The 27088-nt window shown below is 37.3% G+C and overlaps 1 protein-coding gene across 1 annotated transcript in view; it reads left to right on the forward strand.

Moving 5' to 3' along the window:
• The window catches only part of prkcaa (protein kinase C, alpha, a), a 139686-nt gene that overhangs the window by 55743 nt on the left and 56855 nt on the right, over nucleotides 1-27088 (forward strand). The window contains exons 4-5 of the mRNA XM_088341475.1: nucleotides 20555-20666; nucleotides 24550-24678. Coding sequence (XP_088197601.1) covers nucleotides 20555-20666; nucleotides 24550-24678 — 241 coding nt within the window. The remainder of the gene's footprint in view (nucleotides 1-20554; nucleotides 20667-24549; nucleotides 24679-27088) is intronic.

Genomic DNA, 27088 nt, shown 5'->3' on the forward strand with positions numbered 1-27088 from the left:
GAGGAGACACGACCAAGTTGTACTATTACTTCTTTAGAAATTCAAAATATATTCTAATGAAGGACATGAATCATTGGAATCTATTTAGCTATTGTTTATGATTTCACGTCAGTTCTTCTTAAAAGTCATGATACCTCATGCACAATTAGAAGAGGTAGAGAGGAGACACGAGCAAGTTGTATAGCAACCTTACCAGAGAATCCAAATATATTCTAATTTAGAACATAAACGATTGCTAATAATTGTTCGTGCTTTCACACTCGTAATTTTTAGAGCTCTCGATTCTTCCCTCGCCTTAGCTAGAGCTCGAGAGGAGACACGACCAAGTTGTACTATTGCTTCTTTAGAAATTCAAAATATATTCTAAAGAAGGACATGAATCGTTGGAATTTATTTAGCTATTGTTTATGCTTTCACATCAGTTCTTCTTACAAGTCATGATAACTCGTGCACAATTAGAAGAGGTAGAGAGGAGACACGACCAAGTTGTAATGCAACCTCACCAAAGAATCCAAATATATTCTAATTTAGAACATAAACGATTGCTAATAATTGTTTGTGCTTTCATATTCGGAATTTTTAGAGCTCTCGATTCTTCCCACGCCTTATCAAGAGCTAGAGAGGAGACACGACCAAGTTGTACTATTACTTCTTTAGAAATTCAAAATATATTCTAATGAAGGACATGAATCGTTGGAATCTATTTAGCTATTGTTTATGATTTCACATCAGTTCTTCTTACAAGTCATGATACCTCGTGCACAATTAGAAGAGGTAGAGAGGAGACACGAGCAAGTTGTATAGCAACCTTACCAGAGAATCCAAATATATTCTAATTTAGAACATAAACGATTGCTAATAATTGTTCGTGCTTTCACATTTGGAATTTTTAGAGCTCTGGATTCTTCCCTCGCCTTATCTAGAGCTCGAGAGGAGACACGACCAAGTTGTACTATTACTTCTTTAGAAATTCAAAATATATTCTAATGAAGGACATGAATCATTGGAATCTATTTAGCCATTGTTTATGATTTCACGTCAGTTCTTCTTAAAAGTCATGATAACTCGTGCACAATTAGAAGAGGTAGAGAGGAGACACGACCAAGTTGTAATGCAACCTTACCAGAGAATCCAAATATATTCAAATTTAGAACATAAACGATTGCTAATAATTGTTCGTGCTTTCACATTCGGAACTTTTAGAGCTCTCGATTCTTCCCTCGCCTTATCTAGAGCTCGAGAGGAGACACGACCAAGTTGTACTATTACTTCTTTAGAAATTCAAAATATATTCTAAAGAAGGACATGAATCGTTGGAATCTATTTAGCTATTGTTTATGATTTCACATCAGTTCTTCTTACAAGTCATGATACCTCGTGCACAATTAGAAGAGGTAGAGAGGAGACACGACCAAGTTGTAATGCAACCTTACCAGAAAATCCAAATATATTTTAATTTAGAACATAACTTTGCTAATAGATAGATAGATAGATAGATAGATAGATACTTTGTTCATCCCCGAAGGGAAATTAATAGCTTGTTAATAATTTGTTCATGCTTCCACATTAGCAATTTTCAGAGCTCTCGATTCTTCCCACGCCTTATCAAGAGCTAGAGAGGAGACACGACCAAGTTGTACTACCATTATATATAGAAACTCTAAATATATTCTAATCTAAATCTGTCTAACAAGTCGTGTTAGCTGATGGAATTTTACAGCTTGGCATCAAGTGACTAAGTATTGGATCTTCTTTTTATGTTGGGCCGATATCTGTGACGTCATATTTGGCCATTATCTCCCCAAGTAGGCAGAACAGTTCAACGCAGCTCCAAGTCGGCCTCCGTAACCGGAGACGAGTCGGAATCAAGATGCTCGACAGGGAATCTTAAAATAGAGGGCTATAAAGATGACATCGAAGCCTTCGTTGGCCAAAAATTCCAGTTCGTGATGCAAACAGTTTGGAATTTGGAATGGTTCCAAACGTTTTCTGGCTTTCTTATTTTACGAGGAAAACTTATCTTATCACGTAGTAAATTATTAGCACTGCATTGAAAAATGCAGACAATTTCCCAATAAATACTATTTTTTTTGCTTGTTCAACACTTTGTAATACATTACTTATATTGTAATGGAATCCCTCGTTTATTGCGTTTAACCGGGGACCATTACCCTCTTTGATATGGGAAAATCTGCAAAGTAGCCCCCATCCATTTTATTATCCAATTGCCAGGGTTGGGTAGGGTTACTTTAACTGGATTACTTTCAATGACTTTTGGATGACTCCAATACCAAATATGCTAATAAAAGACAAAAGAAACTAAATATGAATAAAATGATGACTCACAACACGTGGTAAACTTTCTCTCCTGGCTTTGATCTCTTTGATCAAAACTAACATAAAATGCAGGGTTGGGTAGGGTTACTTTAACTGGATTACTTTCAATTACTTTTGGATGACTCCAATACCAAATATGCTAATAAAAGACAAAAGAAACTAAATATGAAAAAAATGATGACTCACAACACGTGGTAAGCTTTCTCTCCTGGCTTTGATCTCTTTGATCAAAACTAACATAAAATGCAGGGTTGGGTAGGGTTACTTTAACTGGATTACTTTCAATTACTTTTGTATTACTCCAATACCACATTTTCTAATAAAAGACTAAATAAACTACTGGTAAATATGAATAAAATGATGACTCACAACACGTGGTAAGCTTTCTCTCCTGGCTTTGATCTCTTTGATCTCCAGCAAAACTAACATTAAATGCAGGGTTGGGTAGGGTTACTTTAACTGGATTACTTTCAATGACTTTTGGATGACTCCAATACCAAATATGCTAATAAAAGACAAAAGAAACTAAATATGAATCAAATGATGACTCACAACACGTGGTAAGCTTTCTCTCCTGGCTTTGATCTCTTTGATCTCCGGCAAAACTAAAATAAAATGCGACAGAAACAAAATGAAAATAAATCCGAACAGCTTGCCAACATCATTTTTGCCGTTCCATGTATTCCGTTACTCCCCAAGCCTCCACAAAATTTAGTCATTTTATTCAGTAATAAAAGTAATTGAAAGTAATCAAGTAAACCTACCCAACCCTGCCAATAGCATAATATGCATCAGCAATAGTCGACTGGGAATAATGGATCCAGTCCCAAGACGAGCACCCTACCCCTTAAGCTACAGCCGCCCCGGTGATTCCGACAGGTAGAAGAAATCCAGCAGGGCATCATCGCCATCTACTGTTAAGGAGTGTGATTTTCTTCTTCCTGGGATTATCTGAAAACGGGTCCAAGACCCACTTTGGGGTCCAGACCCAACAGTTGAGAAACATTTCTTCAAAGCGTCGAGTCGGCCGGCTCGACTTTACGGCTCCGTCGCCGCTCGACGGCCCCCGATTTTGATTGTTTTCCCATTCTTCTTCTCTTTTTAATATACGTGGATGGTCCCTTAGTGATGCGGTTGCCGCGGGCAACCACACTTCTTGGGCGGCATGGTGATGAGAAACTCCCTTGGCAAGTAAATCCAGTTTCTCCGTTTCTAGGCTACCTGCTCCATCCCATGACTCAGCTTTTATAACACTTTTGCTTCAAATGAAATTTTTTTCCTTCACTGTTCCCGTGAATTCAAGTGTTTCCGAAAGGATTTCTTAAAGGGCCAGTGTGTATTTATGGAGCAACCCCAAAAGGGTTATCTAATAAAGAAGGTTTCTTTGAAGACACGTAGGTTTAGAAATTTGGAATAATATTTATGCAAATCCCATCAATCAGGCATCTTACACTTTTTTCCCCACTGTTTTCTTCTCTAGCCACTCTTGTTATACAGCCTTTTGCTAACTGCTAGATGCTATTTGTTATTGTTAGTTGCTTTATTTTTTTGAATCTCACTTGCCTTCCACTGTGGGGCATGCAAGGGGAACGTTACAGAGTCCCGTGATTTAGGCATCTTTGACCCTTTCCTCACTGTTTCCTTCTCTAGCCACTCAGTTGCAGGTTATGGCGAGTCGATATCGTTAGCAGCTTCAGCTTCGTGCTTTAGTGTCATTCAAGTTCCACAGCGGATCTTGCAAGTGAACAGTGCTGAGTCTCATGATTCAGCTATCGTCTCTTTTTACCCCACTATTTCCTTCTCTAGCCACTTGGTTGCAGGTTATGGGGAGTCGATATTGTTAGCGGCTCCTGCTTCGTGTTTTAGCATCACTCAACTTCCACAACAAGTCTTGCAAGTGAATGGAGCTGAGTCCCATGATTTAGCTATCGTCTTTTTTCCTCACTGTTTCCTTCTCCAGCCACTTGGTTGCAGATTATGGCGAGTCGATATGGTTAGCAGCTCCAGCTTCGTGTTTTAGCATCACTCAACTTCCACAACGGGTCTTGCAAGTGAATGGAGCTGAGTCCCATGATTTAGCTATCGTCTTTTTTCCTCACTGTTTCCTTCTCCAGCCACTCGGTTGCAGGTTCTGATCAGTTGATATTGTTAGCAGCTCCTGCTTCGTGCTTTAAGTGTCACTCAAGTTCCACAGCGGGTCTTGCAAGTGAACAGTGCTGAGTCTCATGATTCAGCTATCGTCTCTTTTTTTCCCTCTTCTTACAGGCATCTTCTGCTTTTTTTTGCAGTTTTCTTTTCTAGCCACTCATGTCAGCCACTTGGTTTCCTGCTACGGTTTGCCAGTCACAGTTATTGTTAGCTGCTCCTACTTTGTCCTTCAGTGTCACTCGCCTGCCTGCCACAAAAAAACCTACCTGATTTCCATGATTGGGTCATTGTGCGCCTTTTCCTCCACTGTTTCCTTTTCTAGCCACCCATGTTAGCAACTTGGCTGCAGGCTAACCAGTGGCCATTATTGTTATTGTTAGCTGCTCCTGCTTCATCCTTCATTGTCACTCGCCTTCAACAGGTAGTCAGGCGAGCAAACGTTGATTTAGGCCTCGTCTTCTTTTTTCCACTGTTTCCTTTTCTAGCCACTTTGATGCTGGCTTTGGCTTGCTGCTAGTCGCTGTAGTTTGCTGCTCCTGTTTTTTTTCAGTGCCATTTGCCTTTCACTGTTGAATGTCCCTGATTCTGGGTATTTAGTTGTTTTTATCCTCTATTTCCTTCTCTAACCACTCAGGTTAGCCGCTTGGCTCCAGGCTATGCCTCACCACTAGCCTTTATTTCTGGTTGTCCTTTAATGTCACTTCCCTTCAAAAGGAGTTCTGGCAGGCGAATGTCGCCGAGTCCCGTGATTCAGGCATTTTGCACCTTTTTTGCACCTTTTTTGCACTTTTTTTGCACTTTTTTTGCACCTTTTTTGCACTTGTTTGAACTTTTTTGCACTTTTTTGAACTTTTTTGCACTTTTTTGAACTTTTTTGAACTGTTTGTTTCCTTCTCTAGCCACTCATGTTAGCCACTTGGCTGCAGCATATGTTTTGCTGCTAGCTTTTTTAGTTTGCTGCTTCTCCTTTTAGTGTCCCCCACTTCCAACAGTTAAATTCTTATTTTTTTTTCACTTTTTCCTTCTCCAGTCACTAATGTTAGCCTATTGGCTGTGGGCTATGATTCGTCTCTAGCCACTATTGTTATTGTTAGCGGCTGCTGCCTCGTCCTTCAGTGTCGCTCACCTTCGATAGGTGGGCATGCCGGCGAATGCCACTTAGTTCCTGTGATTCAGGCCTTTTCTGCTTTTTTTCACAGTTTTCTTATCTAGCCACTCATGTCAGCCACTTAGTTTCAGGCAACGGCTTGCCATTCGCAGTTATTGTTAGTTGCTCCTGCTTTGTCTCTCAGAGTCACTCACCTTCCATAGGTGGGCATGCGGGTGAATGCCACTTAGTTCCTGTGATTCAGGCCTTTTCTGCTTTTTTTACACAGTTTTCTTCCCTAGCCACTCATGTCAGCCACTTGGTTTCAGGCTACGGCTTGCCATTCGCAGTTATTGTTACAGTCAGCTGCTCCTGCTTTGTCCTTCAGTGTCACTCGCCTTCCAGTGCTGGTCATGCAAGCAAATGTTGCTGATTTTTGTGATTCTACAGCTTTTTTGCACAGTTTTCTTTTCTAGCCACTCATGTCAGCCACTTGGTTTCAGGCTACAGCCTGCTATTCGCAGTGTCACTCACCTTCCACAGGTGGGCATGCAAGCAAATGCCACTACGTTCCGTAATTCAGGCCTTCTCTGCTTTTTTCCACGGTTTTCTTCTCTAGCCGCTCATGTCAGCCACTTGGTTTCAGGCTACAGCCTGCTATTTGAAGTTATTGTTCCTGTTAGCTGCTCCTGCTTTGTCCTTGAGTGTCACTCGCCTTCCAATACTGGCTATGCAAGCGAATGTTGCTGATTTTTGTGATTCAGGCATCTACCGCTTCCCCCCCACTGTTTCATTCTCTAGCCACTCATGGAAGCTCGCTTCCTTTTTCGACAGTTCAGTTCTCTGATTCAGCGTCCCGATTCTTGACAAACTCAAGATTACACTGGCCTTTTACATAGTTCCTACTATTGGGTGATAAAGTTAACCCCTTCCACCAGCTCTGACCAACTCCAGCTATCGCACTTTTCAGCTGCTCCGAGCGTTTTCAGCCTACATAAGCTGTTACTCGCTAGTTTCAGTTTTTTGCTCATGCGGGAAAAATTTGGAAGTCGGCTTCCGGTCTTCTTCCGATGCTTCAGCTCCATTTGGAGCTACGATATCCTCGGTTGGTTGTTATGCTAGCAGGAGTAGCAGGAGTCGGACTGGAGCGTTTAGCAGGACGGTAGCATCAATAATTCAAGAGCTTCCCTTTTCGCCGATGAAACATTGATGTCCACTTAACCGGCAGACCCGAGGAAATGGACACCCGTTCGCTCTTTTCGCTCCCTTTTGTAGATGGCGCTAATTAGCTTAATTTGCTGAAGCTAAAAAAAAAAATAATATATATTTTTTAAATGCATTTGTCATTCTATGTGCATTGCAGAAATTCCAATTATATGGAATTGCAGTGATTCCAATTACCGTAAATTCCGGACTGTAGAGCGCACCTGATTATAAGCCGCACCCACCGCATTTTAAGAGGAAAACCGATTTTGTACGTACACAAGCCGCACCTGTATATAAGCTGCATGCGCCCACATAAACACAAAATTAACCCAAACCTGACTTTAAGTCCCGCGATTGAAACTAAATGTCCTTCATTAAAGTACACAGTCCAAAAATCACAGCTGGCAAAATGTATGGAAAATGATACCGGTACTTAAGGTTTAATGCAGACCTGCAGAGTCCGGGTCCCGTTGAAAGTAATCCAAGGAAAAAAGTGTATATTTCCAAAGGTAAGGGTGGGAAAAATATATATCCACTATTGTCCGCTGCGTTCACAAACAGGTCTCACCTTTACCCCACTTCCCGTCACCCCCCGTTCGTTCCGCCCCTTCTTTTTCATTCGTCCGTGCAAAACATATCAGAATAAGTCTCTAAAATAAATACATTACAAAAATATACAGTTGCAAATCCATATTATACATGGGTTACACATATTTACAAAGAAAGACGGTAGATCGAGAGAGTTTTCAAAGCGTTAATAATAATAATATAACTTTCATCCCAAACGGTGCCTGTGACAAGTAGCAACACGCTCGCAACACAGTAAACTTGTAAAAATCACGGTAAACCGTCCTCATCTTCCTCCTTAGAACTGAAGCCGTCAAAGTCGTCTTCCTCAGTGTCGGAAAGAAACTTTGTCATATAGACGTCGTCCCATTTAATTTATGCACAAGCCAAGAAGTTGCAGTCTTCCTCGGCGCATATATTCCACCGGTCTAAACCTTACCTTTTGTACTCGAGCGCCGCTGGCGGCCGTTAGAAAAATGACATAAATTGGCCGCATCACTGAATAAGCCGCAGGGTTGAAAGTTTGGGAAAAAAGTAGCGGCTTATAGTCCGGAATTTATGGTATACGTAAGTCATCTTATTTTATTTTGTGTAACTTGGAAATGGTTCAATCATTTAAAATGTTCCGGTAAAGTAAATAGTAACAGTAATAAGGATAATGGACACAATAATGCTTACAATAAAAATTCCAACCTTTTATCAAAAATAATTGATCTAATATATATATATTTTTTAATTTGATCATTCATTTTCATTAGAAATGGTAAAATGATCTTCTAATCGTTAAGTCAGGGTGTGAAACAGGCGGCCCGCGGGCCAGATCAGGCCTGCTATGGGATTGAATCCGGCCCGCAAGACAATGCTGAGGGAAGCGCAAGAGAAAAACGAGCTGCAGGTTGAAATATGTTCACTTGATGTCGCCACGTGCCTCTTAAAAAAACGCTGTAGTTGTATTTTTCTCTCTCTCTCTCTCTCTCTCTCTCTCTCTCTCTCTCTCTCTCTCTCTCTCTCTGTCTCTCTTTCTTTGTTCCTATTTGTCTCTTTCTCTCTGTGTGTCTTTTTTCCTTTTCTCTCTCTTGTCTCTCTTTCTCTCTCTGTGTCTTTTTACCTTCTTTTGCTCTCTTTTCCTTTTTTTCTTTTATCTCTCTCTTCTCTCTCGCTTTTGCTTTACCCTTCTCTCTTCCTTCCCCTCTCGTTTTCTCTCCTTCTGTTTTGTCTCCTCTCATTCTTATTTGTCTTTTTCTCTTTGGATTTCTTTCTCTCTTTCTTTCTTTTCCCCTCTCTCGCTATTTTTTTTAATCTCTTTTGTTTCTCACATTCTCTCTCTCTCTCGTTCTCTTTCCTCTCTTTCTTCCTTACTCTCTTTCTTTGCCCCACACCCTCCCTTTCTCTTATTTATTTCTCTCTCTTTTTCTTTCACTCTAATCTACTGGTCCGGCCCCGAGACGTATCGGACATATTTCAACCTGCAGCTCGTTTTTCTCCTGCGCTTCCCTCAGCATTGTCTTACAGGCCAGATTCAATCCCTTAGCGGGGCTTAGCACATTTTTCATTTTTTTGTTTACATTTTTTATGCATAAACATTTTTACACCCTCTGCTATTTTTAATATTCAATTATGATTATTAATAAGAATATAATTTGGGTATAATAAATACTATTGGCTCCATACAATACTTACTAAATACTCTATATTTTTTTAATACACACACACACATATATATATATATATATATATATATATATATATATATATAGCCAACATGGGAAATAATTCTTATCCTTTAAAAAAAAAATAAAAAAAATGAAGAAATGTGAACCTCAGTTCAAAGGTCGGCTTCAGCGCTAACGTTAGCGGCTAACAAGACAGGAAGGAACCCCCCCCCTCACAGCACCCTTGCCCCCCCGGCGACCCCCACCCCCCCCCTCCGTTCCCTCTCAGCACTCATCAGCTTAGCGAAAAGGCCAAGAGGAACATGGCCGCTGATTTATGAGCTAAAAATAGAAAAGCCGCTCCCGACTAGCCTAACACCTCCACAACTCCACTTTGGACGCTACCCGGTAACCTTTCAGCTTCACTTCTCCTACTTCCTGAAACGGAGCATTCCTTGCAGGGTTTCCTTTTTTTTTAGCTTTTTCATAAATACTGTAAGAGATTTCTTGGTTTTAGCACTAAACGGCCCCAAAATTGAATGCGTTTTTTTTTTCACTGTTTCCTTCTCTAGCCGCTCGGCTGCAGGCTACGGCCTTCTGGCGAGCCTTTGTTAGCGGTTCCTGTTTTTGTCTTTCGTTTTCGCTCTTGTCTTTCACAGCTGGTGATGCGACTCTTGAGATTTCTGCAATTTTTTTGTCCACTGTTTCGTTTTCTAGCCACGCATGTTAGCCACTCCAGTGTAGGTCCTGGGTTACCATGATTGTTATCGGTAGCTTGTCCTTCAGTGTCACTTGTCGTCCACAGTTAGTTATGTCAGCACATTTAACTTGGTACTATGATTCAGACATTGTTTGCCTTTTCTTCCGCTGTTTCCTTCTCTAGCCACTCATGTTAGCCACTTGGCTGTAGGCTTATAGCTCACCACCAGTTGCTTCATTCTTTACATGCAGTCTCTACAGGGTTTTGAATTGATTTTAGGGTTCCTAAAAAGGTTTAGAATTAGGGGTACGGTTTGAAACAGCTAGGGTTAGGAGCTAGGGTTAGGGCTACAATTAAGGGTTTTAAATTGTTTTTAGGGTTCCGGTTTGGAGCAGGGTTATGGGTAGGGATATAGCTAGTTAGGTGTAGGGTTAGAAGCTAGGGTTTGGGCTACAATCAAGGGTTTTAAATTGATTTTAGGGTTCCAAAATAGGTTTAGAGCTAGGGTTACGGTTTGAAACAGGGTTAGGGCTAGGGTTATAGCTAGTTAGGTGTAGGGTTAGAAGCTAGGGTTTGGGTTGCAATTTAGGGTTTTAAATTGATTTTAAGGTTCCAAAATAGGTTTAGAGTTAGGGTTACGGTTTGAAACAGGGTTAGAGCTAGGGTTATAGCGAGTTAGGTGTAGGGTTAGAAGCTAGGGTTTGGGCTACAATTAAGGGTTTTAAATTTATTTTAGGGTTCCGGTTTGGAGCTGGGTTATGGCTAGGGATATAGATAGTTAGGTGTAGGGTTAGAAGCTAGGGTTTGGGTTGCAATTTAGGGTTTTAAATTGATTTTAAGGTTCCAAAATAGGTTTAGAGTTAGGGTTACGGTTTGAAACAGGGTTAGAGCAAGGGTTATAGCTAGTTAGGTGTAGGGTTAGAAGCTAGGGTTCAGGTTACAATTTAGGGTTTTAAATTGATTTTAGGGTCCTGGTTTGGAGCTGGGTTATGGCTAGGGATATAGATAGTTAGGTGTAGGGTTAGAAGCTAAGGTTTGGGTTAGAATTTAGGGTTTTAAATTGATTTTAGGGTTCCAAAAAAGGTTTAGAGCTAGGGTTACGGTTTGAAACAGGGTTAGGGCTAGGGTTATAGCTAGTTAGGTGTAGGGTTAGAAGCTAGGGTTTGGGTTACAATTAAGGGTTTTAAATTGATTTTAGGGTTCTGGTTTGGAGCTGGTTTATGGCTTGGGTTATAGCTAGTTAGGTGTAGGGTTAGAAGCTTAGGGTTTGGGTTACAATTTAGGGTTTTAAATTGATTTTAGGGTTACAAAAAAGGTTTAGAGCTGAGGTTACGCTTTGAATCAGGGTTATGACTAGGGTTTTAGTCAGTTAGGTGTAGGGTTAGAAGCTAGGGTTTGGGTTGCAATTTAGGGTTTTAAATTGATTTTAGGGTTTTGGTTTGGAGCAGGGTTATGGCTAGGGATATAGATAGTTAGGTGTAGGGTTAGAAGCCAAGGTTTGGGTTTCAATTTAGGCTTTTAAATCGATTTTAGAGTTCCAAAAAAAGGTCGGGGCAAGAATTAGGGTTTAAAAGTAAGGTTTAGGCTCCTGTTCTTCTGATCGGTCCTGGAAAAATTTAAAAATTGGCTTTCAAGTCAATGACTTCCCAAAGCACTTTACAATGTGCTCCACATTTCCCAATAGCGGCCTTGCAGCCATTTAAGGTGCTAACCTGCTTATTGGGGATATTAGGGGTTCAGTGTCTTACCCAAGGACACTTTGACATGTAACACGGACGAGCCGGGATTCGAACTGGGATCCCTTGATCCCAAGACGAGCACTTTAACTCCTGAGCTACTGCCACTCATTCATCTATTCATTCTATACGGAGTAACTCATTCAATGCCGTTGACGGTTATTTCCGTCCAAGTTCGACTTCATCCCAAATGTGACTGTTGGAAATAAATCAATCGTCTGTGGAGTTTTCGATATGCACATTTTATTCACGGAGCCTCGATTGCATTCACCCACTGTCACCATTATTAAAGGTCAGGCATCTTGTCTGCAGGGCCCCCAGGCGTTTTTTGCCCTAATGTCCTTTTTTTGTTGAGATGGGTGAAGAAGGTCGTTCTTAAAAAAAAAAAAAAAAATTGATCTAAAAAAAATCTTTTTTTTAATTGTTATTTTCTTATGAAAATTGTTTATCTTTCTTAATGTTTTCTTTTCCTCAGGAGCTCATTCTTATTATAATGTTTTTTCGACTTGATTCTTTTACTCTTACTTCTTTTTTAAAGGGACAGTGTGTGTTTTTAGCACCTCCTAGTGGTAAGAACGTGATTTAGTTAAAAGGAAACAATATTGATTATACTCATATGCAAATATTTATGAACTTATCATGTAAATGTGATTTTTTTTTTAATGCTCATCGGTGGAAACATTTTTATTAATTCAACATAGAATAAGGATCTAAAAAAACAAAATATTTTCGTTCTTCCATTTTTTTCTTTTTTTTTCCTATTGTTTCTTCCATTTATTTATTTTTCTTACTTTTCCGATTTTTTTTCACTTCTCATTTTTCTTTCATTCCTTTTTGCCCTCGCTCTTTTCCTTTTCTTTTTCTCTCTTTTTTTGTTTTTCGTTTTCTATTTCTTGTTTTTTCTTTCTGTTTTCTGTTTTTCTCACTTTTCCTTTTTTTTTCTCTTTTTTTCCTTCTTTCCCCTCTCTCTCTCTTTCCTGTTTTTTCCTGGTTTCTTTTTATATTTCTCTCACTTTTTTACTTTTTTTTTCTACTTCATTCACGAAAGGCTGGGCAAAAATAAGGAGGACCCTTTTGGTCACTATCAATTTCAGTAGTTTGTATTTTTCCTCTGGATCTTTAGCTCTCGTTTTTGCTTCAGTACACAATACAGAGACATCTAGTGGTCAAATCTTACACACTGTCCCTTTAAATAAATGTTGTTGTTTTTTTCTTTTTGTTATTCTTTTTTTTTAAATGTTTTATTCTAAGTAGTTTTATCTTATTTTTAAATGTTATTTATTTCATTAACTGGATCTTTGTTTAATGTTTTTAGAAAGTACATCCTTTTTAAAGGTTTTTTTCTAAGTAGCTCGTTCTTTTTGACGTTTTTTAATGTAATTTTTTATGGCTTTTTTTTCTCTAAGCTTGTTTTTAAATGTTTTTTTTCTTAAGTAGCTCGTCTTTTGCTCATTTCTATTTGTTTTTCTTTCTTGCCTATGAGTTCTTTTCTTTTTTTTCAAACTAGCTCTTTTTCCTTATGTTTCTTTCTATGTAACTCATTCTATTTTTCCCACATGCTTTATTCTAAGACGCTGGTTCTTTATTTTGAAATGTTTTTCCCAAGCAGTTCATCCTTTTATTGTTTCGAGGTCGAGCTATCGACGCCTTCCCACAGCTTTTTCTCGAAATAGACGCCGAAAAACGATGCCGACTTTTCACACCTGCCACGTAAATCCATTTTTGTAATTGCCTGAGGAAAAAGGATTCATTTATGAGCAGGCTTCATAATAGACTGCTAATTGACAATTTGCCGTTTAAGGGTCCTAAATTTTAATGGGGTGACTTTCATAGTGTAGCTCAAAAATGTTGTATAATTAGGATATAGTCTTAAAATATATATTCATCTCATCTCATCTCATCTCATTATCTGTACCGCTTATCCTCAGTAGGGTCGCGGGGGTGGTGGAGCCCATCCCAGCAATCATCGGGCAGTGGGCAGGGGACACCCTGAACTGGTTGCCAGCCAATCGCAGGGCACACCGGGACAGACAACTCACTCGCTTATTTACACCTAGGGACAATTTGGACCGACCAATTCACCTGAAATGCATGTTCTATAAAATAATTTAATTATAAAAATAATAAACCAAAGAATACAATTAAAACATACATTTACAATAAGAAAAAAAAATGAAGATGTAACTTTAAAAATGATAATGTCAGGACCAGAACGGAGACAGGACCCACTTGCGTTACGTTTTCCTTATTTTTATTGGGAAGAATAAAAAAAGTAGTGGAGAAAAAAAGAAAAAAAGAAAAATTAAAGCAATTTTTCTTTTTCATTTCTTTTCTTTTTCTCTAACTTTTTTTGTTTTTGTTTTTCTTTTTTTCTTCTTTCTTTTTTGGGACTTCCGTGGCGAGCGATGGCGGTGTCGGGAACGGAAAACACGGGTCAGTAGTCGGGACAGGAAAGCAAAAAAAATCTGGTCGGGATCAGAAACGGGTCGAAAGCCAGGAAACAGACGGGGGCAAAACAGTACTGAGTCAGGGTCGAAAAAGCTTGCCTAGAGTAAACTGAGGTTCGCAGACGGACTGACAAAAGGGGCCGGACAGGAGTGGGTTTGGGTTTGAATAGTGACAGGGAGCCAATCAGAGTCCGAGACAGTTGGCGCCAAAGGAGCGGGCACAAAAACAACAGAAGGGTTGTTGTTTCCAAAAAAAGAAATAATTAGTTTTCCTTTTTGTAAATATAACTTACAAAGTACAACAAATTTTGTTTTTGGTGTTGTTTTTTCTTTCAAACCGAAAACCCATATAAAAAAATTCAAGAAACCTTTCAAAAATGAATGTAATAAAAATATAGTGTTATATAAATATGTTTGTTTGGATGGCTTAACCACGAGGGTGGTAGGGGCACCATTTCCTGTGGTGTGTCTTGGGCAAGTACAGCCTGGCAGCATCCATCCCTCCCCATGCCAGCATATGTTTCCAGCCGGTCTCGAACCGGGGACCTTTCGCATGTTAGGCGAATGTCCCATCTAATATATATCTATATTATATATATGGTAAATGGTCTGTATTTATGTAGAGCTTTTCAAGTCCTCCCAAAGCGCTTTACAATGTGCTTCACACTTACCCATTCACACACACACTCACATACCGATAGCAGTATAATAATATGATAGAAAATATAAACGTAAATGTATCATAAAGGTTTTAATTTTAATTGTGAAAATTAAATTAAATTTTATATATATATGTGTATATAATTAAATAATTTCATTTTTATAATTAAAATAACTTTTTATTGTACTTTTATGTTTTTATTTTGCATCAGATTATATTATATTATATTAGTGTCATATCATGTTTTTATTTTGTATCTATATTATATTCATATTATATTGTATTATATTATATTTTTAATACTATATTTATCTCATCTCATCTCATTAGCCGTACCGCTTATCCTCATTAGGGTCGCGGGGGGTCTGGAGCCCATCCCAGCCATCTCCGGGCAGTGGGCAGGGGACACCCTGAACTGGTTGCCAGCCAATCGCACTATATTTATATCATCTCATCTCATCAGCTGCACCGCTTATCCTCAGTAGGGTCGCGGGGTGCTGGAGCCCATCCCAGCAATCATCGGGCAGTGGGCAGGGGACACCCTGAACTGGTTGGCAGCCAATCACAGGGCACGCAGGGACAGACAACTCGCTCGCTCATTCACACCTAGGGACAATATGGACCGGCCAATCCACCTGAAATGCATGTCTTTGGAATGTGGGAGGAAACCGGAGTACCCGGAGGAAACCCACGCAAGCACGGGGAGAACATACAAACTCCGCACAGGAAGTCCGGTAGCTGGATTTGAACCCACATGGGAGGTTCCCAAGACCTTAGAACTGAGCCTGCACACGCGCTAACCACTGCGCCGCCGTGCTGCCTATATTTATATCATATCATATTATATTATAATTTTTTTATATATATCTATGTCTATATCTATCTATCTATCTATATATGTATAAATTTGGCATCCCTTAATCCTCAGGCTGGTAGGGACACTTTCCTGTGGTGTGTCTTGGGCAATTACAGCCTGGTGGGGCTCATCATTCTCCCGGCCCAAAGGAAAATAATCAAATATATTTCTAATAATACAGTAAAAATGAATAAACCTTTTGTTTGCAATTAAAAAAATGGAGATTTTAGTTTGAAAATGATTCACTTTTAATTTTCTTTTCATTTTTAAAGTGTCAAAAAAAAATTTCTGGTGCAAATCTCATTTTTTATATTTATTACCGGCAGGCCGCGAATCAGCCCCGAGCTGTAGTTTGGACACCCCTCACATATACACTTATATTTTTTTTATGTCATCCAAGCGATGCATAAACCAGGAAATAGCAACTCGGTCGCTATTATCGATAAATCAATGATATGTCAAATTTAAAACGATAATGAATCCAAAAGGCGCGCTCCACGTGTCGGTCGGTGGCTCTCTGCCGAGAGGTGAAAAGAGGATATTCATTCTGCAAGTGCAGCTGTTAAAAGCGCCCCCCATCCTCTTTTCTCCACTGTCTGTCACCTCCAGCTTGTCATCATGCTAGCATGCTGCGGTCCGCCTGCTAATTGGACAAAGTGCAACACGCACAAAAGCCTTTTTGTTCCCGCAAGAAACATTTCCTATTTAGCACCGGTGCGAGTCATTTATTCAGTCGGTCGCACAGGATATGGTCGCATTTTTTTATCTTTCTTTCTTTATTGTTGTGGAAGTCGAGTCCAATAAGAAGAGTGATATCTTCTTAAATGAATTTATTGTGTTAAAAGTCCGTGGAGTTGCAAAAATTGTCCGCGAGCAAATTAGTCGCAATTATGAGCGCTTAAATGTTTATGTTGAATTTTGTGGAAGTCCTCCTTCAAATATTCTGCCGACTTGTTTTGCATTTCTTTAAATTCTGTGCGAATAGTTTGTGCAATTGAAAGCAGTCTAAAATTGAGAGTAAATTAGTCGCAACGGCTATTCTAGAATTTCTAATGTCGTATTTTATGAGACTCCTTGAAATATTCTGAAATCCTGTTTTGATGACACATTTGCAGATTTTGTGCAAAAAAAATCGGTTCAATTGTAAGCATTCTAAAATTGAGAGTAAATAAGTCGCAATTTCCAGCTCTGGAACATTTATGTCGCGTTTTCTGAGACTTTGTCTTCAAATTTTCTGCCATTTTGTTTTAGGTTTTTTTTTGTTTGCGAAATGTTTGTGCAATTAAAAGCATTATGAAATTGAGAGTGAATTAGTCTCAACTTCCAGCCCAGCCCTAAAATATTGGTTACGTTTCACAGGACTTTTCCTTAACATATTCTGCAATCTTGTTTTGATGACACATTTGCACTGTTTTAGATTTTGTGCAAAAAAAAAAAAAATCTGTCCGATTGGAAGCATTCTAAAATTGAGAGTAAATTAGTCGCAACGGCTATTCTAGAATTTCTAATGTCGTATTTTATGAGACTCCTTGAAATATTCTGAAATCCTGTTTTGATGACACATTTGCAGATTTTGTGCAAAAAAAAATCGGTTCAATTGTAAGCATTCTAAAATTGAGAGTAAATAAGTCGCAATTTCCAGTTCTGGAACATTTATGTCGCGTTTTCTGAGACTTTGTCTTCAAATTTTCTGCCATTTTGTTTTAGGTTTTTTTTTGTTTGCGAAATGTTTGTGCAATTAAAAACATTATAAAATTGAGAGTGAATTAGTCGCAACTTCCAGCCCTAAAATATTTGTCACGTTTCATGGGAATCCTCCTTAAAATATTCTGCAATCCTGTTTTGATGACACTTTTTAATTGTTTTAAATTTTGTGCACAAAACTCTGTCCGATTGTAAGCATTCTAAAATTGAGAGTAAATAAGTCACAATTTCCAGCTCTGAAACATTTATGTCGCGTTTTCGGAAACTTTGTCTTCAAATTTTCTGACATCTTGTTTTGTATTATTTTTTATTCTGTGCAAATAATTCCTCCAATTCAAAGCAGTCTTAAATTGAGAGTAAATTAGTCGCAACTTCCACCCCTAAAACATTTGTCACGTTTCACGGGACTTCTCAACATAGTCTGCAATCCTGTTTTGATGACACATTTGCACTGTCTTAGATTTTGTGCAAAAATATCAGTTCAATTGGAAGCATTCTAAAATTGAGAGTAAATAAGTCACAATTTCCAGTTCTGAAACATTTATGTCGCATTTTATGAGACGTTGTTTTAAAATTTTCTGCCATCTTGTTCCGCGTTTTTTTTGGTTTATAGAAAAATGTTCAAGCGACTAAAAGCATTCTAAAATTGAGAGTGAATTAGTCGCAACTTCCAGCCCTAAAATATTGGTCATGTTTCACGGGACTTCTCCTTAAAATAATCTGCATTCCTGACGACAGTTTTTTATCGTTTTAAATTCTGTGCAAAAAAAAAATCTTTCCGATTGGTAGCATTATAAAATTGAGAGTAAATAACTCGCAATTTCCAGCTCTGAAACATTTATGTTGCGTTTTCGGAGACGTTGTCTTCAAATTTTCTGCGATATCCTTTTGCATTATTTTTTATTCTGTGAGAATAATACGTCCAATCAGAAGCAGTCTTAAAGTGAGAGTAAATTAGTCGCAATGTCTATTCCAGAATTTTTAATATCGCATTTAATAAGACTCCTTGAAATATTCTGCAATCTTTTTTTGATGACACATTTGCATTGTTTTATTTTTTGTGCAAAAGAAATCAGTCGGAATGGAAGCATCCTAAAATTGAGAGTAAATTAGTCACAATTTCCATCTCTGAATTATTTTTGTTGCGTTCTATGAAACTCTGTCTTGTTTCCAATCCTGTTTTTATGACTCTTTTGCATTTTTTGGTGTATTATTTGCAAAAAATCAATGCTTTTTAGAAGCAGTCTAAAATTGAGAGCGAATGAGTCGCAATTTCCAGTCCTGAACAATGTATGTCAAATTTTTTAATTTTTCTACCATTCTGTTTTACTTTGTTCCTTATTCTATGTGAAATTAGAAAAAAATCCAAAATTGAGAATGAATTAGTCGCAATTGCCAGCCCTGAAAAATGTATGTCAAATGTTTCAATTTTTCTACCATTCTGTTTTACTTTGTTCCTTATTCTATGTGAAATTAGAAAAAAAATCCAAAATTGAAAATGAATTAGTCGCAATTTCCAGCCCCGAACAATGTATGTCAAATTTTTTAATTTTTCTACCATTGTGTTTCCTTTGTTCCTTATTATATGTGAAATTAGAAAAAAAATCCAAAATTGAGAATGAATTAGTCGCAATTTCCAGCCCCGAACAATGTATGTCAATTTTTTTAATTTTTCTACCATTCTGTTTTACTTTGTTCCTTATTCTATGTGAAATTAGAAAAAAAATCCAAAATTGAGAATGAATTAGTCGCAATTTCCAGCCCTGAAAAATATATGTCAAATTTTTCAACTTTTCTACCATTCTGTTTTGCTTTGTTCCTTATTATATTTGAAATTAGAAAAAAAATCCAAAATTGAGAATGAATTAGTCGCAATTTCCAGCCCTGAACAATGTATGTCAAATTTTTTAATTTTTCTACCATTCTGTTTTGCTTTGTTCCTTATTCTATGTGAAATTAGAAAAAAAATCCAAAATTGAGAATGAATTAGTCGCAATTTCCAGCCCTGAAAAATGTATGTCAATTTTTTCAATTTTTCTACCATTCTGTTTTGCTTTGTTCCTTATTCTATGTGAAATTAGAAAAAAATCCAAAATTGAGAATGAATTAGTCGCAATTGCCAGCCCTGAAAAATGTATGTCAAATGTTTCAATTTTTCTACCATTCTGTTTCCTTTGTTCCTTATTATATGTGAAATTAGAAAAAAAATCCAAAATTGAGAATGAATTAGTCGCAATTTCCAGCCCCGAACAATGTATGTCAATTTTTTTAATTTTTCTACCATTCTGTTTTACTTTGTTCCTTATTCTATGTGAAATTAGAAAAAAAATCCAAAATTGAGAATGAATTAGTCGCAATTTCCAGCCCTGAAAAATATATGTCAAATTTTTCAACTTTTCTACCATTCTGTTTTGCTTTGTTCCTTATTATATTTGAAATTAGAAAAAAAATCCAAAATTGAGAATGAATTAGTCGCAATTTCCAGCCCTGAACAATGTATGTCAAATTTTTTAATTTTTCTACCATTCTGTTTTGCTTTGTTCCTTATTCTATGTGAAATTAGAAAAAAATCCAAAATTGAGAATGAATTAGTCGCAATTGCCAGCCCTGAAAAATGTATGTCAAATGTTTCAATTTTTCTACCATTCTGTTTCCTTTGTTCCTTATTATATGTGAAATTAGAAAAAAAAAATCCAAAATTGAGAATGAATTAGTCGCAATTTCCAGCCCTGAACAATGTATGTCAAATTTTTCAACTTTTCTACCATTCTGTGTCCTTTGTTCCTTATTATATGTGAAATTAGAAAAAAAAAATCCAAAATTGAGAATCAATTAGTCGCAATTTCCAGCCCTGAAAAATATATGTCAAATTTTTCAACTTTTCTACCATTCTGTGTCCTTTGTTCCTTATTATATTTGAAATTAGAAAAAAAATCCAAAATTGAGAATGAATTAGTCGCAATTTCCAGCCCCGAACAATGTATGTCAAATTTTTTAATTTTTCTACCATTCTGTTTTACTTTGTTCCTTATTCTATGTGAAATTAGAAAAAAAAATCCAAAATTGAGAATGAATTAGTCGCAATTTCCAGCCCTGAAAAATATATGTCAAATTTTTCAACTTTTCTACCATTCTGTTTTGCTTTGTTCCTTATTATATTTGAAATTAGAAAAAAATATTAAATTGAGACTAAATTAGTCGCAATTCATAGCTTTGAAAACTGTCACATTTAATTTCAATTTTTCTACCATCTTGTTTTGCTGTTTTCCTTATTATTATTAGAAAGAAAAATCCAAAATTGAGAGTGAATTACTCGCAATTTCCAGCCTTGAAATATTTGTCACGTTTCATGGGAATCCTCCTTGAAATGTTCCGCAATTTTGTATTTTGTGCAACGACAAAAAAATTGTTGCCTGCGAGCGAATGAGTCTCAATTTTCCGTTTTGTTTTCAGGACCCCAGAACTAAACATAAATTCAAGATCCACACGTTCGGGAGCCCCACCTTCTGCGACCACTGCGGCTCGCTGCTTTACGGCCTCATCCACCAAGGCATGAAATGCGACAGTAAGTGTCCATAATACCTAAATTTCCAAATGAAAATATTGTAAATGTCATGATTACCGATGTGATTCACCTGTGCCCGCTCATTTGGCGTCAACCGCTGCGCTCTGATTGGCTCCCTGTCCCTATTTAAACCCAGTCTTGTCAATCCCCTGTTGTCAGTCCGTCTGCAAACCTGTGTTTATACAAGGCAAGCCTTTTTCGACCCCGCCTGTCCCGTTTTTGCTCCTGTTTGTCTCCGGCGACGACCTGTTTTGATCCCGACGACGTCCGCTCTCCCGTCCCGGCTTACGACCCATTTTTGATCCCGACTACGTCTACTCTCCCGTCCTGGCTCATGACTCATTTCCGACCACGCCTTGCTCTCCCAGTCCCAGCTGCCGACCAGTTTTTCCGTCCCTGACACCGCCATCGCTCGCTACGGAAGATCCACTTCCGTATTCGGATCACAATCCGATTGCGCAGCCCTTCCTCTTTCCTTCAATAAAACGTTACGCAATTGGGTCCTGTTTCCGTTCTGGTCCTGACTGTAAACTGAGTTGTTTTTCTTTGTATTGTGTATTTTTTACATTTTAAATTAAATAAATAATAGTAGTGAAGTAAAATATGACTTATTAAATCCCTAAATATATTTTAAAATAATAGTACTATTTTAAATTACACAATTAAATGATTAAACTACAAAAAAAAGCCTCAAGGAGTGTTACAAGCTGGATTATGTTATGTAAAAAATATATATTATTATTTCTATTTTTTATTGTATAATTTTACTGGTTATTAAATTACTAAACGTTTACTAAGAAATTATATTTTGAATTATATAAAAAAATTGATAATTATTAAAAAAAATATTATTAAAAAAAATAATTATAATTATTTCGTACGTCACATAAAATACAAATAATAAAAAAATATTTCAAAGAATTTAAATAGTTTATTATTTATTTAAAGTATTATCTGTAACAAAAAAATGTAATACTACTGGATAGTAAATACTTGCTAAAAAATAATGTTACAGTATAATAAAACTAAATATATAAACGTTTATATCTTTGTAATTAATAGTAACAAATAATGAATCACTTCATTCATAAAATGAAATATAAATCAACCAAAATATTTGACGAAATTCGGAAAATGATCTGCTGAGAAGTGCAATTTATTTTACAAGAAGAAGAAAAAAAACTTGCAGAAATTTTATTTTACTTTTTATTTATTTTTTTCATCTGTAAAACAAGTGAAATAAATATTATAAAGTAGGAAAAGTAATACTTAAAATGAGAAATAATCTTGTTATATATATATACATATAAATCCGGATTTTTGTGTTTGTATGTGACTTATAGTCTCCGAAAAAGCTGAATTGATTTTCGTAAAAAAATATACATATACTCTACAGTTTTACAGTATCTTTGGCTAGGTTTTCGTTTCAAGGCATCACCAAAAAAAACCCCAACCAAATCGATAAACATCTGCTTTTGTCTGATCTCAAACGCCCTCCAGCGGCCAAAGTGGGTACTGCACCTCCCGAACATTGACCACTCCAAGCAGCCCAATTCAATCTTCTATCGGCCTGGCAATGGGCTTGTTTAGGATCAAAATAATGTTTAAAATGAGGGAAATTTTTGACAATTTGGATTAGATTTTTTTCTTTTAGGTGACATAAAATCGTGGGGGGGATTGATTAAATATTTTCCTTTTTTTTTTTGTTCAATTCTTGTGATTAAAGTGATTACTTCAGGGGTGTCAAAGTCATTTGAACTCGGGGACCGCACGATAGAACAAACATTCTGTCGGGGGCCGGACTAGTAGATTAAAGAGAAAGAGATAAAGAGAGATAAATAAATAAGAGAAAGAAGGAGGGAAAAGGAGAAAGGGTGGGACAAAAAAAGAAAAAGAAAGAGAGGGAGAGAGCGTGAGAAACCAAATATAAAAAGTCCGTGAGAGAGGGGGGAAAAGAAATAGAGAGGATGAAAGAAATCCATAGAGAAATAGAAAGACAGAAAGAGAGAAAAAAGAAAAGAAAGTGCGGAGGGTATGAAGAGAGAATGAGAAAAGGAAAAAAGAAAGTTAGAGCAAAGGAGAGGTTAAAAGACACAGAGAGAGAAATAGACAAAGAGCAACAAAGGGAGAGAAAAAGAGAGACACAGAGAGTGAAAGAGACAGAGTGGGAGAAAAGGGGTGGAAAGAGAGAGAGAGAGAGACAGAGAGACAAGGGAGAGATAAAGAGAGGAAGACAGAAATAACAAGGGACATATGAGAGAGAGAGAAAGAGAGATATGCGAGAGAGAGAGAAAGAGAGAGAGATATGTGAGAGAGAGAGAGAGATATGCGAGATATGCGAGAGAGAGAGATATGCAAGAGAGAGATATGAGAGAGAGAGAGAGAGAGAGAGAGAGATAAGCGAGATATGAGAGAGAGAGAGATAAGCGAGATATAAGAGAGAGAGAGAGAGAGAGAGAGATAAGCGAGGTATGAGAGAGAGAGAGAGAGAGAGAGAGAGATAAGCGATGTATGAGAGAGAGAGAGAGAGAGAGAGAGATAAGCGAGGTATGAGAGAGAGAGAGAGAGAGATAAGAAAGATATGAGAGAGAGAGATAAGCGAGATATGAGAGAGAGAGAGAGAGATAAGCGAGATATGCGAGAGAGAGAGATATGAGAGAGATAAGCAAGATATGAGAGAGAGAGAGAGAGAGAGAGAGATAAGCGAGATATGTGAGAGAGAGAGAGAGAGAGAGAGAGAGAGAGAGAGAGAGATAAGCGAGGTATGAGAGAGAGAGAGAGATAAGAAAGATATGAGAGAGAGAGAGAGAGAGAGAGAGATAAGCAAGATATGAGAGAGAGAGAGAGAGAGAGAGAGATAAGCGAGATATGCAAGAGAAAGAGAGAGATATGAGAGAGAGAGAGAGAGAGAGAGATAAGCGAGATATGCGAGAGAGAGAGAGAGAGAGAGAGAGAGAGATAAGCGAGAGAGAGAGAGATAAGCGAGATATGCGAGAGAGAGAGATATGAGAGAGATAAGCGAGATATGAGAGAGAGAGAGAGAGATAAGCGAGATATGCGAGAGAGAGAGAGAGATATGAGAGAGATAAGCGAGAGAGAGAGAGAGAGAGAGAGAGACAGAGAGAGAGAGAGAGAGAGATAAGAAAGATATGAGAGAGAGAGAGAGAGAGAGATAAGCAAGATATGAGAGAGAGAGAGAGAGAGAGAGAGAGAGAGAGAGATAAGCGAGATATGCGAGAGAAAGAGAGAGATATGAGAGAGAGAGAGATAAGCGAGATATGCGAGAGAGAGAGAGAGAGAGAAAGAGAGAGAGAGAGAGAGATAAGCGAGATATGCGAGAGAGAGAGATATGAGAGAGATAAGCGAGATATGAGAGAGAGAGAGAGAGAGAGAGATAAGCGAGATATGCGAGAGAGAGAGAGAGATATGAGAGAGATAAGCGAGATATGCGAGAGAAAGAGAGAGAGAGAGAGAGAGAGAGACAGAGAGAGAGAGAGACAGAGAGAGAGATATATACTAGTACAGTGTCTTTGTTCGAGGCACCTGGCTTTGGCAACATCAAGTGGACATATATCAACTTGCAGCTTGTTTTTCTCTTACGCTTCTCTGAGTGTTGTCTCACGGGCCGGATTTAATCCCTTAGCGGGCCTGATCTGGCCCGCGGGCCGCCTGTTTGACACCTGTGGATTACTTCATGTGCAGTCCCCTCTCAAGGTTTCTTCATTTTCCTCATGTTAACGAGTTTTTCCTTGCCCTCATGTAGGTTTTAGATCAGGGGATGTTGTCATTGCAACCTGTGCTGTCCTTTAAGACACCTTGCGATTAAGGGAGTCACAAATAAACAGGACTTTGAGCTGGGAATTGTGATTTTTTTTTGTTCCAGCATGCGACATGAACGTGCACAACCAATGCGTGATGAACGTTCCGAGCCTTTGCGGGATGGACTACACGGAAAGGAGAGGACGCCTCTTCCTCAAGTGCCAGGTCCTTGCCGACAAACTGCAGGTTACCGGTAGGTCCTCGCTCCGGACGTGAAAAAGTATTTTTCCTCGCTGTTACTTTTTTCTTTTTGTTCTCTATTTACTGTTTTTTTCCTTTGTTTCTTTCTTTTCATTTTTTTCTGGCTTTTTTCTGAATTTTTCCTTCTTTTTTCTCTTCCTTTTGTTTCTTTTTTTCCTCAGCTTTTCACTACTTTTTCCTTTTGGGTATATTTTTATTTTTGTTCTATTTCACCCCCTTCTTTAAGTCATTTTGTGCACAATTTTACATAATATTTGGTCGTGTACGGATTAAAGAAGCAAAAACAACCGAGGAGCCGTTTGGGACCCGAAAGAGCCGATTCCTTTCAGTGAGCCGAGCCGAAGAAGCCGGTTCTGGACAAACTCTACTAACTTTACTCAACTTCGTTCTCCTTCGACTCGACTTCAAAATACCGCATTTAGGACACAACGTCAGGGGAACCCGTGTATTTTTACCTTCATGCACTGCAACTTTGACTTAAGTCGCTTCTTATTTAGTAATTTTGAGCCCTCATTTTTGTGAGCTGGCTAGATTTTCTTGTGCGCAGAAAAGCTCTGGGTAGTAGCAATTGCGCACACACGCAGTTTAGAGGGAACATTGGTTACAACCAGTGTCGGGAATAACGTCGTATTTTGTCACTTACGCGGTAAATGAATAGCCGTGCGTTACGTACGTTTTTGTGTGTTTTTTCGTACGTTTTGTGTGTATTTGAGTATGTGTTTACAAGCGTTTTTGTGCATGTTCACGTACGCTTTTGCGTTTTTTCATACGTTTTATGTTTATTCGTGTATGTGTTTGCGCGAGTTTTTGTGCACGTTCACGTACGCTTTTGCGTTTTTTCGTACGTTTTGTGTTTATTTACGTGTGTTTTATGTGTTTACGCGTGTTTTTGTTCATGTTCACGTACGCTTTTGTGTTTTTTCGTTCGTTTTGTGTCAATAATGTACGTTTTGTGTATATTTACGTACCTTTTTGTTTTGTGTGTGTGTACATTCATTCTGTGTGTGTTCGCGTACGTTTTTGTGTTTTTAACGTACATTTTCGTGCGCGCGTTTACATTCAATTTGACTTTCCTTAAGCTGTAGGAACCCTAAATAAATTCAATGTTCCTTTTATTACTATTCTTTTTGGGAATCCGGCTCGAAGGACCAAAAAGAATGTCGGGTTTTATCGCCTAACTTCTAGAATAAAAAGAGAATCCAAACCTTTCAATCTGAATCCTCAAAACTTTCAGAGAATCCTCCCAATCGAGAATTAACTCACTAATTAATCGATTTTTGGGATTGTCTAATAGAGCTCACGAGGAAAGGTCGCCGGAGTTCACTTGGCAATCACGGCAGAGCATACGCTAATGTGATGAAGCAGTTCCTAACTAACATTTCACTTTGCTAATCCGCTTTAATCCCTTCGACGCAATTTTTTTTAATTTTGAGCCGTGCCATTGATTGAAATCTCTTGTGTTATAACTGTGTAATAACTGTGTTAAATCTGTTATCAAACAATTGTGTCCCAAATCTGAAAATATTTATCATGAAAATATTTATCGTATTCCTTCATTTAATTCATTCAAATTAAAAATGTTGCAGAGTGGCATGTGTCCTACTATACTATACTATACTATACTATACTATACTATACCATAGTCTAATCTAAAGGCAGTAATGTACAGATACTTATTTTGTGTATCTTTTTTTGTTTTCTTACTTAATACGTTTTTTTACGTGAGTACATTAATTTACTCTAATAAAATAAGAGAAACAAGTATTAAAGTAATATTTTTCCAATGTTATTGTTTTACATAATATTATACCTAATAAAATCCATCATTATTTATATATAAAATAAATATCTATATATATATAAATATATATATTGAATAAAAAAGTAAAGACTACTCCAAAGTACTATGTCTCAAACCTGTTTTTTTGATCGTATAATTAAGAAAAAAAATATACTCAATATGGACAAAGAATATTAATATTTCTATCTCATTTTACATCCATTTTTATATTTTTATTTTAATATTTTCTTAACATGAACGTATATATAAAAAATGAAGAAAAAATATGATTATTTTTATCTTATTTTACAAATATATTTATTTTTTCAATATTATATTTCCCTAACATGAATGTATGAATAAAAATAAATAAATAGTACTCCGAAATACTATGTATTAAACCTGTTTTTGTGTAGTAAGATTAAGAAAACATATATTCTCGGAATGAAGAAAAAATATGATTATTTTTATCTTATTTTACAAATATATTTATTTTTTCAATATTATATTTTCTGAACATGAATGTATGAATGATAAAAAATAGCCCAAAATATTATGTCACAAACGGTTTTTTTTGTAGTAAAATTAAAAAAATAATATACTCAAAATAAACAAAGAATAT

Source organism: Urocampus carinirostris, chromosome 8, assembly GCF_059441175.1.
Source record: "Urocampus carinirostris isolate Australia breed hairy pipefish chromosome 8, RoL_Ucar_1.0, whole genome shotgun sequence".
Taxonomy (NCBI): Eukaryota; Metazoa; Chordata; class Actinopteri; order Syngnathiformes; family Syngnathidae; genus Urocampus; species Urocampus carinirostris.